The 15815-nt window shown below is 47.5% G+C and overlaps 1 protein-coding gene across 13 annotated transcripts in view; it reads left to right on the plus strand.

The window, feature by feature from the left end:
• The window catches only part of DOCK9 (dedicator of cytokinesis 9), a 330985-nt gene that overhangs the window by 134333 nt on the left and 180837 nt on the right, over positions 1-15815 (plus strand). For 12 of the 13 annotated variants that reach the window (XM_075563462.1, XM_075563461.1, XM_075563465.1 and 9 more), the window contains exon 2: positions 9673-9789. In XM_075563462.1, coding sequence (XP_075419577.1) covers positions 9673-9789 — 117 coding nt within the window. Of the gene's footprint in view, positions 1-9672; positions 9790-15441; positions 15478-15815 lie in introns of those variants that run through there. The other variant, XM_075563473.1, reaches the window with a different exon arrangement.

Here is a 15815-nt window from a genome sequence, read left to right on the forward strand (position 1 = left end):
AGACGCTATCCAGGTCCAGGTCCGGTGGATTCCAGAGGAATGTCATTTTCCTGGCGCTGAGAAGAGTCCCTGGTTTCTGACTGCCTTTTGATCTGGAATTTCAGTTGGCATGAATGTTGAGCAGTCAAGCCAACCGGCAGACGTTATTAGGGACGGTGGGCTCAGGGAGCCTCACAGGGAGGTGATTCGCCCTGACATTGTGGAATGATTCTCATGGGCATTGTGAGAACTGTGGTATCATTGTGACCGCTGGCTGTTTGCTGTTTTTCAGTTGCCCTTACTCAGCCAATAAGGGACTGGTGGGCCTGGATAGCGGGGGCTAACTTTGTGTCCACCGTTGTCCAGGAGGACACTTTTAGGTTGCTATGAGTTGGAAGTGACTTGATGGTAGTGGGTTTAAAAAACTTAAAATTAGGTCATTATGGGTCGGAATCCACGTGATAGCAACGTGTTTGTTTTATTAGGATGAGGAATCAGGCATCGGTGGGCCCGTGGTAGAATGACTGCCTTCCATGTTGGAGACCTGTTTTGTTTTTCAATTTGTTTATTTACTTTTGGCAGTTTCGCCAACATACCATTTGCGTATCACCCATTTCTCTAGCTCAATCCCATTCACACAGTTGGGCATCCATTGCCACTGTCAGTTCAGGATGAGTCATTTTCTTTGTTCTCCTCCTTGTTAGCTCGCCTTTGGTGCCCACCTCCCTGCCACGGCCTTTTGAAACGATCAATCCAGCTGCTGTCTCTATAGGCTTACCTCTCTAGGATTTAATAGACAGAAGAACACACAACCATCAAAACAAAACACACACAAATGGCCCAACAACAGTGACAACATGAGACAGAGAAAAACCTCAATAGAAACAAAGTAGAAAATAACAACAAAAAAACCCGACCCCAACTATGCATTGGATCTAGAGGGCGATCAAATGACACGGTGCGTATTTTGACTTAGATACAACTACAGTGCTCTGCCCTACTATGTCCTCGGCCCATGACAAGACCTTTCCCATCCTGGTCCGTCATCATGAAGGGATTCCTCTGAGGCTTAAACCACATGGGGACCCCGTGAATGGGCTTCGGGTTCTCATTATCCATGGCCTTCGGCAAACCAGGGGTTCAGAATTTAGGCTCTACTGCCATTCCCTCCTCCAGGTTTGGCTTTTATTCTTATTTACAATTCTTCGATCCCATTGGCTAGTTTGCGTCTTCCATGGAGACTTAGCTCATGCTTCACTTAGATGGCTGCTTGTTTGAAGACAAGCCATTAAGACCCCAGATGCTATTCTTTCTGGTAGCTGGGCACGGTCTACTTTGTTCAGCACCGCACATTGCCGAAGTCGCTTATCTTCAGTAAGCATTTCATGGGGGCAGGCACCGAGCAGGGCCTTGCCCTAAGAACCACTCGTTTCTAGATGAGGGCTGCGATTCAGTGGGAGCTCAAAATCCATTCCTATATCTATGGTTTATATACGTCTCCAATTCATTTTAAAGATATCATTATTACTTCATTGAAGGACATTTTTAATTATCCCCAGGGGGCAAACAGTATTTCTTTTGATATTATCGTCAATTTTGCCAATGGTATAGAATTTAAAATCTTGTTTAAAAAAGAAATATACATGTATAGGACTTTAAAAAATGGACCGTTGATTTGTACAGATTAATAATTTAGGTGACTGGACATGATACAAAAATGAGGATTTGGAATAGAGCAAAAATTTTAGTACTGTTTCTTCATAAAGGTAGGCCTGGACCAGACATGACATTAGAAGGCAACCTGAGTATGGAAATAGCAAAGGTAGTGTCCACTAATTGAACATCCCTGAGGCATGATTTTAAAGTCCAATGATGTCCTCTTCCATAACCTTGGGATGAAAGTCAGCTGCTTTTTCTCCCACGGGGGAATTTCAACCTTAGGCCCATAGGAATCTCCTTTGATCTGCTACAGTATGTTTAAAGAAAAGTCCAGTCTTATGAGACCTGGGTGTTATTCCAGGGCAGTGCTCCACACACAGTGCACCTGTCTGTCAGTGAAAGCTCATGTCTTGCTGTGATGTTGGGCAGGTTTCAGCAGAGCTTCTAGACTAAGATGGGCCCGGACAGACCTGGATATCTCCTTCCAAAACTCAGGCAAAATAAAAAGTGGAAGGGGCAGCAGTGGACAAGACCAATACTTGGGAGGGCTGTTAAGTTTTTTAAGTTACTGAGTGCAAAAATGATGACCTGATATATAAACTCCCACCAATTCACAATAAGAAGTTTGACCCAAACCAAATAAAAATCAGCCAGTGAAAACCCTAGGGTTCACAATGGTCAGAACCCCCACTCCCTGATGGTGGGGATGGCACAGGAGGTATGGTACCAGGTGCCACATTGTCCCGTTGTGCAGAAGGATGTCGCCCGAGGCTGTGGCTGACTCCATGGCCACTACACACAACAGTAGGCTACAGAAGGCGTTCTCTCTCCTCAGCCGTTCTGATCCGCAGCCCCTAGCCTTAGGTCATTTCTGTGGTTCTCCTTCATAGAAGCCAAGGCTTTAGTTCTTTATTATCAAGCCTTCAGTGGACGCCCAGACTTTCCCATCCTGCCTGCTGCTAGCGACCTTCTCCCCTGGCTAAGTTCCACCTCACCCTCTGTGAAAGCTTTGCCCCTCGGGGTGTACCACCTGCCATATTTCTCCTCCTTTAGGGTCCTCTGAAACCTGTGGGGTGCAGGGTGTGGCGTCCAGGGTGGCCCTAATGGGGTGCACCACAGTGCTCTCTCTGCACCCACCCCCACCCTTCCCGACACAGCTTCCATCAATAGCCAATTCAGCGTCAGATGTGAGCGTCTCGTAATGTTTTCTTTGGGCTCGGTCCCTGAACCTCAATGTCCTCTTTATTTATTAATGCAGCTTCCTCTGCGTTTGGTCTTTTGTTGTTCTTTCTTGGTAAGGTCCCTGCCATTGTTGTCTATTCTGTTTCATGTGTTCCCAGAGGGCGGAGGAAAGTTTATGCACGCAGATGGGTGGAATCGAATGGACGTGGAACACAAACAGACAAACAGACCCAATCGACCAAGTCGTCACTGTCTTGCAAGTGGCGCCTTCAGTAGCAATAGTAATATCGCCCATCTTTATTATAGCGCCTTGACTGGGTCATGCGCCTTGACTGGGTCTAATCACAGAGCCACATGACTGTGGACCTCAGTCCTCTTAATGACTGCATCTCTCTGCCTTTCATTCCATCAGCATCTATGTTGCACTCAGAACTCTGCTGAGGAAGAGCCAGGTTTGGGGGGTAGAAGACCCTGTAAGCAACTTTTGGGGGTCTCCTTTTGGAAAGGATGGCAAATATCAAACCAGGCGAAATGGGTATTTAGCATTTGAAGAGAAATCACAGCCAACGGCAAAATTCAAAGAGCCAACCTCTTTGAACAATTTCAGAGACCTAGAAGAGTGATGCATTTTTATCAGGGAACGGCTCGATGTATTTCTATGGCGCATTCTTAACTGCGTACATTCGCTTTTGTACTTCTGGTCATCTTTTTTGTTGCATTTGTTAAAATACTTGGAGGCTTTCCCAAAAGAATTTTGTGGAAAATTGGAATGTGAAAGGAACAGGGAATTTTCCCATGACCTTTGTGTAGCCCTCTTGTCTATGTAACACACATGTGCCAATCGGTGTTTTTGCACATGCAGCTTAGTGCTATCATTTCCAACAGCCTGCTGTGTGACCTTCACCTGCAGTTGCTGCTGCGGTTTCCAGTGCCCTAAACAGAAGCTCGCTGCTTCCCCAACCACGACTCCCTGCCCCTGATCTCCCCTGCCCCTGCCAACGACTCCTCTGTTCTCTGTGTGCCTTTACCCTTCTAGATGTGTCATGTAAATGGGATGGTAGAATATTGCTTTTGTGTGTGTGATTTGTTCGTTTCACTCAGCATTATCGTTTGAAGGCTTACCTTAGATGTAAGATTTCTTTTTAGGGGAAGGACATTTCTTAATATAAAATGAAGGGACAGGTCTGGGGTGGGTGCAGAGGTGGGAGGACACATTGTCTTTGTGGAGAGAAAGAGAGGAATCACAGGGTTCTCAGAGTTGGGAGCTGACTGAGGTCTGAAGGAAGCCCGGTTGCCTACATGCCAGGCCCACATGAGTGGTGTGGTAGGACCCATATATATGCCAAGGCAGGGGACCCACTGATAAGTTAAAAAAACCTTCCATCCAGTCAATTCCAACTTATAGCAGCCCTATCGAACCAAGGAGAGCTGCCCTGTGCGTTTCTGAGGCTGTAACTCTCTATGGGAGTAGAGAGCCTCATCTTCCTCCTACAGAGCAACTGGTGGTTTTGAACAGCTAACTTTGTTAGCGGCCCACACATACTCCACCACTGTCTCAGTAAAGTTAAGCCGATGTTTGATCCTAACTGGGACTGCGTGTAGTATAGAAAGTTGCAAGACTTTCTCCCTTTCGGCTTTCACAAGTGACCCGAGTGGTGGATATTCCTGGTACAAGGGGTTTTTTAAAGTGTCCGAACGAGGCAGAACACTGAAGGGCATGGGTATAGCTGGAGTTCCATTTTTCACTCACCGTACATGTTCTGAATATGGTGGACTTGGGACTGACCAAAAGGCAATTGTGTGCAGGGAAAGCACAGCCTCCTTGCGTATTTGTAATTCACGCCAGTGAAGTCTCCGTGCGCCCCTTGCTTTCCCAATGGAAACCAATCAGAACCTGTGCCGGGGGCCGGAGCAGCGCCATCTTGGCTGTTGGTTTGATTTGGGTAATGCTGGTTTTCTTTTGAAGATAGGAAATCAAGGACGAAGCTCATAGAGCTATTTTGCCAAGGGACAAGCTGAACTAAAGCATGCTTAGGTGCCCTTGAAAGCCAAGGGTACGGGTGAGAAACTCTGGAACTAGACACCGGCAATAGTTGCATCGTATTAATGATGAAATTAATGCCTCTGAGAATGTAATTAAAGCCCCCGAATTGCACATTTAAGAGTGGTTGCAGTGGCATGTTTTATTTCCGTATGTTTTGCTGCGGTTAAAAGCACAAGGCCCAAACACAGACACGTGCCACATTTGTGATAAACCTCGTCTGAATGAGGAGTCACGGGACTCCAACCAAAGGCCAGGCTGGGAGTTAGCCCAAATTCATTGTCGCTCTCTCGCCCTCTCTGTTTCTCTCTCTCTGACTTCTCTGATTCTGAATATGCGCTTACATACACATATTCTATTAGTTTGGGTACTTTAGAGAAACAAATCCACAGAAACTCATGTGTAAGAGAGAGGTTTATATAAAGGTTAGGTGCGCATCAAGAAAACATCTCAACCCAGTGCTGCACAAACCCACAAGTCTAACACTAACTCTTATGTCTGACACCAATCCACAAAGTCCTCCTCCATCTCACAAAACAGACACAATGATTCCGACTGCAGGAGGAAAGCAAAATCAGTGAATGTGTAAGCATCTCAGCGCTGGTAGGGGTCTCCACATGGCTGCACCGGGGTAGGTCCATGTGGTTTCTTCTCGGGGATGTCTTGCAGGAAGTAAGCCTTGCCAGCTGAAGCAGCGAACTGGCAAAGACAGCTGCGCCCTGGTCTGACCATCACAAAGCAAGAGACCCGAGAACTAGAAAGGCAAGACCCACTGAGCCTTTTATCCCTCCACCCTCCAATTAACCCCACATGCGTTTATCGGCCAGGTTGACACAATAAACTAACGATCTCCCATATGCACCTTGCTAGCATAAAATTGGTCATTTTAAGCCAGTGTTTGTGTACAACTCAGGGATAGTAGTTAAATTCATTCTCAGTGTCGCCTGGCTGCCATCACTATTTTCAAACGTTTCCCTCACTCCCTACTACCCCTTAACCACAGCTCCCTCTTTAGCCTGACTTCATCTTGCTGTTAGGGGAGTGATCTGGGCACCAGCGATGCTGCGGGCCAATCTCTTCCCTGCCCGAGTGGGCTGTTCCCCAACACACCGTAGCACCTGGAAAAGCTTAATGGAGCTGGTGAATGGTCAACCGCTGCAACCAATGAATCATCAGCATCCAGGGGACTGGAAGACAGGTGATTCCATTCCTTAGCCTGTGGTCTACTGAGTATACAGGAGGGACTTCCCATGGGCCCACCTCGGAGGCTCCCAAGTTCATCTCCTCTGTCTCTGTCTCTCTCTCTCTTGTTTCCCCTCTGCTGGACCTTCTGCTCCCCCACCCCTTTACTTCAACCTCTCCGTCTGGTTCCTCTTTCCTTTCTTCCTGCACCAGTCTTTGTTCTCCAGCCTTTCTCCTCCCATATCTTCTTTCCTCCTAAAAACCACATGGAGAAGGGATGCATTGTGCTAGGTGTTTGTATTTAAAGCAAGGCCTTGTCTGTTTTTCAGTTTCTCTAGCTGGCGAGCTGCTCTCAGCTGATTCCATTTCTGGTGATTTTGTTCTGGACCGAGCTCCCTGCAGCTGCTGCAGCCCTCGGTCCCCAGTGATCTAAGGGTCCGGACACATTCTGGATCATCACCATCTTTGACCCCAGAGAGGATGTGTTCATCTTTCGTGAGATTTTTGGGGTTTTGCTACCAAATCATAGAAAGATTTATTAAATAGAAATATAAAAATGTGAAGCTATTGTTTATCAACATAGCTTCTGTTCTGTACATTTTTAAAAAAGTTATTGGCATACAATTTACATAGACAATTCGGTAGGTCAATCATTCAGTCATAGCAAGGAGAATTGTACAATCATCACCCCATTAACCCTAGAACGGCCCTCCCTCCCCATGGAGACTTCTGAGAGACTTGTTTGTTTGTGACAGTCCCTTGAGGACAGCATGTTTTCCACCACAACTAAAATGTGTTGCTAACTCCCAGACATTCTAGTCAAGCTGCTTCCACGGTTGCCCCTTTCGCCGATTCCATGGATATCTGTGCCGGTAATAACTTTTATTAATGAACAACTCTGGTGCTGATAGTAAGTTTTATTTAGTGCCTGCCTACCAGATGTCAGGTGGTGTTTCAAGCTTGGGCTATACCAGTAAATAAGATGACTGCCGGGCTTACATTAGACTCAGTAAATTGTACTCGTATGTGGTGATGGGAGGTAACGGGGCTACCGTGGGGCTTAGTGAGTTGTGATAATGACCATGAGAGCACTGAGAATGAAGGAATTCGCTAGAAGGCTATCGAGGTGGCAGACAGTGGGCTGGAGAAAGGCATGTTCAGAAAAGACCCAGCAGCCTGATTGCCAGTGTCCAAGGGTTTGCTAAGGCGAACAGTGAGAACTGAAATTGGACCGAACACCAACTGGTGTTGAAAGCACAGTGTTAGGACTTTCCGAACATTCCGTGCAGCCGCCGGTGAATAACGTGCTAAGGAAATGGCGTGGCAGCCATGTCCGATGGGATAAGGGGAATCAACTCCACATCTACCCAAGGATGATCCCCTAGGAGACAGAGGCCAGGCATGCCTCCACCCTCTCCCCCTTTCACAAGGAGATACCAGCCGCCCCTCTGCTTCTCGTTGAGTCCGGCAGTCAGTTAAAATGACCAAACAGCATTCACAGACAGTACCGCCAGTCATGCGGCCTTTTAGGAAGGTCAACAGGTTACAAAATAGTAAAAACACAGTTTGCTGGCCCACAGGGCCTCTTCTCAGCCATGTGGGCCGGCACGGCACGCCTCTCTGGTCTTCAGCCTCTCAACCACACGCTCCTGTGGCTTCTGCCCTGCTCCTCCACATGTTACAAAAGCTCCTTTCGATGATTTATTTCTTGTGCAAGGAATATTTCAGTTCTGCTTTAAGCAGGCAGCCTTTTCATGAAAAGAGATTCAGGGACCTAAATTCCTTCCATTTGGGGGTTGGCGGGGTGGGGTTCACGCTCTGTAGGCTTCAGAAGCCACAGCGAGGTCGTGTGCATGTGGCTGGGAGAGTGGTGTCGGGAGAAACTGTGGGTCAAGTGGGAGGCTTTTTAAATCCCTAGCATGCACTTGCCATGGGCCAGAATGCGGCCACACGGCCAGCCAGAGGGATGCATACCACAGGGTTTGAACTACAGGTTTGCACCAAGGGATTCCGACCAACTAGCCACTCTGTGCAAGCAAGATGAGGCTGTCTGCTCCTGTAAAGATTTACAACCCCCCAGAAACCCTGTGCAGGGCTACTGTGAATCTGCATCAACTCAGTGGCAGACAGTTTTGGTTTGCAAATGATCATTTTAGTACATGATTAACATTGGTTGTGATTATATCAGATAACCATAATTCCAAAGAAGCTTGCCGTGATAGAATAGAATATTGATGTGATTAACTTCTTTTACTAATCCTTTCGATATGTTTCTATGTGTGAATATATATGCCTTTTCAGCATTGAGCATACTGCGCTGTAGTTGAATATGCATCTTTACCCTAACCTGTTCCAGGCAACTAGCCACCGGCCGGTCAGTGTGTTGTGCTGTGATAGCTTGCCTGTTGCTCAGATGCTGGAAGCCAGGCCACCAATATGGCAAATACACTATGAGTGGTTTTCAGCCGAGCTTCCAGAGTAAGACAGACTAGGAAGAAATCCATGCATGAAAACCATATGCTTCCCAACGGGACACTGCTCCCTCACTTGCTCTGGGCCCGGGTCGTCGTCAGGAGCAATCATTGGCTAGAGGAGGATCCCGTTGGTGAGACGGACTGGCCCGAGAGCTGCAACAGTGCATTTGAACATGCTGCAGGCGTGAGACCTGCAGGATGCAGGCTCGGGCGGCATTTCCTTCTGTTGCGCATAAGGTTGCTATGAGTCAGGGGTGAACGAAGGGTTGCTGACAACAGTAAATTTCAGTTCCTGCCTGCGCTTGGAAAATGATCGATAAACACTGCACCGATGATTAAGCTAGAGAAAGGAGATTTTTATTGCCGTGACTAACTTTGGAAATAGCTGGAAAGGGCATGTGCTCACCTTTTTTCCCCAGTTGCTTGTTACCTTTTTCTTCTACTCAACGGCTGCCAAGAATGGACATTGCCACCCCTTGAAGTTCACTCCCAAACACTGGGTTAAGGAGTTGCTTTTAAAATGTTTCTGCTTTCCTGGTTTGGAAAGAGTTTGTATTCATACTGTGCTACGTTGTAGGAGACAGAGGGCTAATTGGGGATGTGGAGAACGACTCTACAGAGCCTCCTGTGAATGGTGCGTCCTGTTGACACGGCAGGGTTGCCAGGCGTTGGAATTGACTTGATGCAATGAGCTGACGGGTTTGGATGCACGTGAAAGGGCCTCGGCCCATGAGAGGGTGGCAATGTGGTCTCAGGGGTCCCTCTGGATAAGCAGTCTTCCCTGCTGGGCCACGCTTGGACACCCACCTTCTCCCATGCCAGCACGCAGCCATGGCAGACCCTGAGACTTGGCATGAGACGGGCCAGGGAGGGGTGACGCCAGAAATGAATCCAGAGGGAGGGCCAGCTCTCCACTAACTGAGTAAACACAACTCTCCGTAGACAGGATGCCACAAAGCTTCCTTTTGTTCTTCTGAAAACAACGTGAGTTTTTTGTTCCTGTTTCTTTTTGATAGCAATACTCACACGTTCTCCTTTTAGACAACTTGGGAAATGAAAAAAAACAAACAACATACATAGGGTATGAAGGTCTTTCTCCCAAGAAATTGCACTTCGCTGTAACCATCTTCCTTTCTTGTCTTTGGTTCCTTCCAGGCAAAGCCAAAGCTGATTGAGCCACTGGACTATGAAAATGTCCTTGTTCAGAAGAAGACGCAGATCTTGAACGACTGTCTCAGGGAGATGCTGCTTTTCCCTTACGATGACTTCCAGGTATGTCACTTTTCATTCCCCTGAATCGAACCGTGTGGTTGGCTTGGGCACAGGCCATTATTTTGGACGTGTTTATTATTTGGTGAGCTGATTTCTGGAAGGAAAACATGAGGTAACAGGAAGGAAACGAAGTTCTGCCGTTATATTCTTCTAGGCATTCGTACACGAGCGGAACTTTGAAATGGTGGTGATGTGCATTCACGTGTGTACGAGGATGTGTCTGGGAGGGCCTCACAGGGTTTGTGGGAAAATTCCAGCCTCTTCTAATTCCATTTTCCTGTGGCTTTCGGAAGCCCCCTCGTCAACGTGTGTGCGCGCGCTCTATCTTAACTCACAGTGCTCTGCCCTGCTCTTCGGAGATGATGCTGCCAGTTTTTCTGGGGGTGACCCATGGCCCCTGACCTGAAAGAAGCTGCCAGGCTATTGAGGAGCAGATGACAGTCTTCTCCCAGGAAGCTCGGTGCTGTCTGATGCCTGGCAATGGACCCTCCTCGTTGTGCCTGGAAGTTCTGGCTGCTCCCTTTGCTCGCCTGGGGCCTGCTTCATTCTCCCGTCTTCCGTACCTGGGTGCTCTTCCCTGAGTTTCTTCCTGACGCTCTCACTGCCGAAAGCTCTGGAAAATGGACTTCGTGCCTGCCTTCTTCGTAAAGCTTCATTGATTCAGTATTGCCAAACAAGAAATATTGAAATAATTGATATGAAAAGCCTCCCCCTGCACCTTTTACCAAAATCTCATTCCCCAGAACACGGCCTTTTATGTTCCCTTCTGTTCAGTTCTGTGCCTAACCAGATGTTTTACAAAGCTTCTGAGGTAATCATTGCTTGCCTCACCACCCCACCCTTTAAATATGAAACAAAGCTGAGAATTTTCACAAATATTTGCCCTCTCCAATTTTTTAGGGATACATGTGCAGGAAAAAAAACCACCCCAAAACACAAAACCCATGATGAATCTTTAGTTGTTTCCTGAGCCAACCATCCCACGGGAAGGAAACCAACCATCTGCTGAATTGCACTGGCAGGCAGTTGGAGATCATGCCTTGAAAACGTCGGGACAAACAGACCACCGAGCTAAGGGACAGATTCACGGAAACCTCAGAATGATGCCTTTTGCCTGTGATTTTGGCAACACATTTATGAGCAGGAGAAGCACACCGAGACGATTACAAATTATACCACACGCTGACATATTCTTCCTGTACCGTTCTAGGAGGAAGCCAGAGGTTATCTCGAGGTTCCTTGACAATGAACTATGTGTTCTTCTTGCTAGTCACTAGAGTAATAAAGCGATTTTGAAATTTCCAGTCAGGAATGCAAAGTTTTCTTAACTGGCTGGAGCTAACATTTTGCTTTAGGAACAAGCCAAAGGAAAAAGGTGGAATTAATTTAGTCTCATCTTCTATCCCAGAGACAAGGGATCTGCATATTTAACCTGTTGTGGAGTCGGGTGACCGAAACAGTGAGAACATCCCTCTGTCTGTTTGCCTGGAACGATCTCTCCGGTCATGCCCCCCGATTTCCTAGGCACATACATTCTAGGAAAGGCAGAGGTCTCATCCACATTTTCCTGGCTGAGAATAAATGAAGAAGTATTGTTCTCTCTGTGGGGGGAAGCTTGATCCCCATCACAGTAATTGTGACGGGCCCCAGTTAAGTTTGTTGTGGTTTGCTTTCTGCTGTGCTGCCGTCTTCTATCAGGTAAGGCCATGTTCACTGTGTCTTCTGGAGCCCTGGGGACGTGGTGGTTCCTCATTGCACTGCTGACTGCAAGGCCAGCAGCTTGAGCACACCGGCCACTCCCAGGGAGAGAGACAGGACTGCCGCAGGTACCTGCATCAACAGGGCCAGGCTGTGCCCTATCCTGCAGGGCCACTATGAGTCAGCCCGGGCTTGATAGTACATTTGGTTTTTATTGTTTTTTGTTGAATGTTTGTCAAACTGATGACTATAATGACGATTTGGTTTGGGGGAAATTAGATAATTTAGGAAACGGAAAATTCAGGCAACATAAGGTCTTATATGGAGTGTACTTCCTCTGGTGGTTACTGAAACTATATTGTTCTTAAGGCTTTGTGAGTGTAGGGCATTTATGTGACATTGAAACGTACATTGGAAATGTAGATGATTGGCAGTGAGGTGGTGATGACCTCTGGGATTCAAGCGCTTCAGATGCAGAAGTGTAAGTTGACTTTTCACTTACCGATCTCTGCATGACTGAATGTAGAGCCCAGGGCGTCTGCTCCTTCGGCCGGAGTCTGACCACTGATAGCAAACCATGATTCTCTTTCAAGCGGAACTCCTGCCTCAGAGGGCGTGGATGAGGACACCCTTCACAGCAGCAGCCATTGCCCTTAGTCTGCGTTGGCCTTTTGTGCTCCTTGTGTTCGGGCGTGTTACACAGTTGACTGATGTTTGTACAGTTATGAAGAATGTTAGACGCTGAAAGTGGTAGTTAAGTCGTCGGAGTCCCTGGTTGGTCCAAACACTTGATGTGCTCAGCTGCTACCTGAGAGGAGGAAAGTCTGAGTCCAGGCTCAGGTGCCTTGGAGGAAAGGGCTGGTGAACTGCCTCCAAAATGGCAGCCAACAAAAACCCCGTGGGACACGGCTCCCCCTGACATCACTGGGTCCCAGTGACCCTGCGTTGCCTCCATGGCAACAGGCTAGTAGATTGTACAACAACGGTGTTATAAGTATTTGATGAATGTCATGGATATTTTATAAAAACTAGCCCTTAGTGTCTGATGTAAGCTAACCAAAGAGTAGTCATTGGATGAGATGGACAAAAAGCATGCCGCTGTAGGAATTTGGTGCAGAACATGTGAGGAACCCTTCTTAGCTTCAGAGCAGTGTGTGAAACCAGGGTAAGCAACCATTTCTTCAACATGCCCTCGATTGATGTCCAGTGTCCAGTGTCACTGTCTAAAGCAGGTGTCCTCAAACTACGGCCCGCGGGCTACCTGCAGCCAGCCCGCAGGGTGTTTTTGCCCCGTTTGTTTTTTTTTACCTCAAAATAAGATACGGGTAGTGTGCATAGGAATTTGTTCATACTTTTTTTGTTTTTAACTATAGTCCGGCCCTCCGACGGGTCTGGGGGACAGTGAACTGGCCCCCTGTTTAAAAAGTTTGAGGACCCCTGATCTAAAGCATAAGGAGCCCTGGTGGCGTAGTGGGTATGCATTAAACTGCTAACTGCAAGGTGAGCAGTTTGAAGCCTCCAGCCACTCCAAGGGAGAAAGACGAGGCTTTCTCCTCCCACGAAGAGTTCCGGTCACAGAAACCCACAAGGGCAGCGAGAGGGTTACTGCGAGTCAGAATCGACTCAGTGGCAGTGAGGGTTTTTGTTTTGGATCATAATCAACTCTACTGGCAAGAAAAAATTTTAAAATAGTTGAGTGTGCTTAGCGAAGATTATTAATAATTTGCAAACCTTTTATAAAAAATCACTTTTGCAAATGTTTCGATACTGGAGGATCTTAGAGAGTTCTCAGCATTGTAAAGAAAAATGTGGTTTATACATTTCCCTTTAAGTAACATCCTGATTTTGATTATTCCTCTTTTACTTCCATGAGACTGATAGTGATCTATAAACCCCTGACCTCAAGAGGAAGCCAAGCCTGCTTCTTACAACAGCCTGGAAGCCCCTAATCTCATTTCCCATCTGTCCCTTTTGAAAAGAAAATCTCCTACCACTTCCCCCCCCTCCCCCCCCGCCATCCCCCACATCTCCAAGGGTATTTGTCCTTGCTGCCAAGAAATAATCTCAATGCTTTGTTTTGGGATTTTTATTGAAAAGTCGTCGTTTCATAAGTTCCTCGATATTTCTAGTATCTGAAGTTCCCCAGCTGACCATGTAACTTGCTGTGGATATTGAGGTTTCTGAAATATTGGTCCAGGTCTAGACTTGGACCGACCCGACACATCTGTCCAGACAGGAGATGAGATGAGAACCATTGAGCAGTGTAGCCTTTTACAGGACCCAGTGAGAGATAATGGTTTTATTTTCAAGCAGTCCTTTCAAAGAAAAGCTTTTTCCTCTCCCCTTCTCGAGAGAACACTGGTCTGCTGAATTTAAGCATTGAATTATTGGATGCATATTCATCGTTAACATTCCTGTGTGTTTTGTGCAAGGCACTCCGTTTGGTGAGGTTTGGGGACTGCTGCCAGAATTAGGCTCTTGTCTTTCCCAGAGAAAGGCTTACTTTTGGAAGCCACAGAGCACTGCGAGAGAATTTTATTTGGAAGCACCTAGGAAGAAGAAAACATTGCCACCCAGCTGGCCGTGCTCAGTATTTCCCGGCCCCCAGCATGCACAGGAACCTTAAAAAAAATCATTTTATTAGGGGCTCATACAACTCTTTTTACAATCCGTCCATACATCATTTGTGTCTAGTACATTCGTACGTATGTTGCCATCATCATTCTCAAAACACCTGCTTTCTACTTGAGCCCTTGGTATCTGCTCCTCATTTTCCCCTCCCTCCCCCCTCCCCCCCTCCCCCTTGATAACTTATAAATCATGATTATTTTATATCTTACACCATCCGACATCTTCCCCCCCCCCCCCCCCCCGTCCCCCAGTTCTCCTCTGGCCGTCCTCCAGGGAGGAGGTTACAGGTAGACCTGCACAACTTTTAAAAAAGGTTCCCGTGCACTGATTCTTGGGAACATCCATGAGGTAGAAAGGATTCTGGGAAATGTAGTCCCCAGGGTAAAATGGTAGCATGAGCTCTGTCCGTGCTCTGTCCAGATCTCTGCCTTCACTCCCTCTCTGGTCTCAGAACTATAAAGATTGTAGGATGGGGCTCTTGCTTTCAGGTTGTTTAGAATTTAGGGGGGAAAGGTCCAATCTAGAATGTGACCAGTACATAAATCAAGTTCCCTGGGAGTTTAGTCACAGCACATTTGAGGTACTAGTGGGGCATCCAGGTGCTGGCACAGCATGTGTTTGAGTTGATTCCTACTCTCGGTGACCCCGTGTGTACAAGGTAGACCTGTTCCATAGGGTTCTCAAAATCACCAGGCCTTCTTTTGAGAGCCCGCTACATGAGTTTGACCTGTAACTGTTAGCCATTTGTGCCACCCAGGGTCTTCTGGCGATTCTGCAAGTCGCTGGGCATGTGGCAGTCCTTCAGAAAGAAGCCAGGGTTGAAGCGGCCTGTCGTGACTCACCTAAAGAGCTGGAAGCCGGCAGCTCGTAGGGCCCGGAGCATGGCGTTGCCTTCATGGGAACGGGAGCCCTTTCCCTAAGGGAAAGGGGCTGGGAAGAGGCAGAAAGCTAGGTCAGGAACCAGGAAACGGAGGCGTCATGGGAGCCAGAGAGGGGGGAGTTTGAAGAAGACGGGCACAGTCATGTCACATGCTACTGCCTCCAGGAATGAGGCCCGTAAGGAGGTCATTGTTGCCAATGTTCTTTCTCAGGCCAGGCATCTGCCTCGTGCGCTCTTCCCCCAGGTTCCCTTCAACGTTTCCCCAGACCCTGTGCTCTCAGTCAGGCCCTTGCTGATAGTCCAGCCGTCTGCTCCCCCTGGCAATCCTGGGTCCCTTTAGCCCCCTAATCCCCTGTCCTCATAGCACGTAAGAGCTTCTAACACGCTTCACTACATGAGGACAGGCACCTTACTTCTCTTCACTGATGTTTCTTTCTCAGGCCTACAGACACCCTGGAAGAATGGATGAAAGCGAGAATGTGAGTAAATGAATGAGTGACGTAATTGATTGAGGAAGAACAGGCTCTTTCCACCCACGATTTTGATGACACCAATCAGCCTCCTAGGGAATATCAATGCCCTAGGAACAGAAGAGAAAAAAACAAAGATGGGGAACAGCCGCAGGGCCCAAGAGTGAGGGGTCTGAGGGCCCCCAAATGGCAGTCCATCTCATGGCCATGTGGTCGAGTGAGTAGGTCTCTGGGGGTGGATGTTGCCCTGGAGATGAATGAGCAGATCTCGGTGGTCTGGGGAATGGGAAATTCTCGAGGCACAGACAACTAGCTCTTCAAAATGATGTCTTCCAGTGCTTGAAATC

This window comes from Tenrec ecaudatus, chromosome 11, assembly GCF_050624435.1.
Source record: "Tenrec ecaudatus isolate mTenEca1 chromosome 11, mTenEca1.hap1, whole genome shotgun sequence".
NCBI classification, from domain to species: Eukaryota; Metazoa; Chordata; class Mammalia; order Afrosoricida; family Tenrecidae; genus Tenrec; species Tenrec ecaudatus.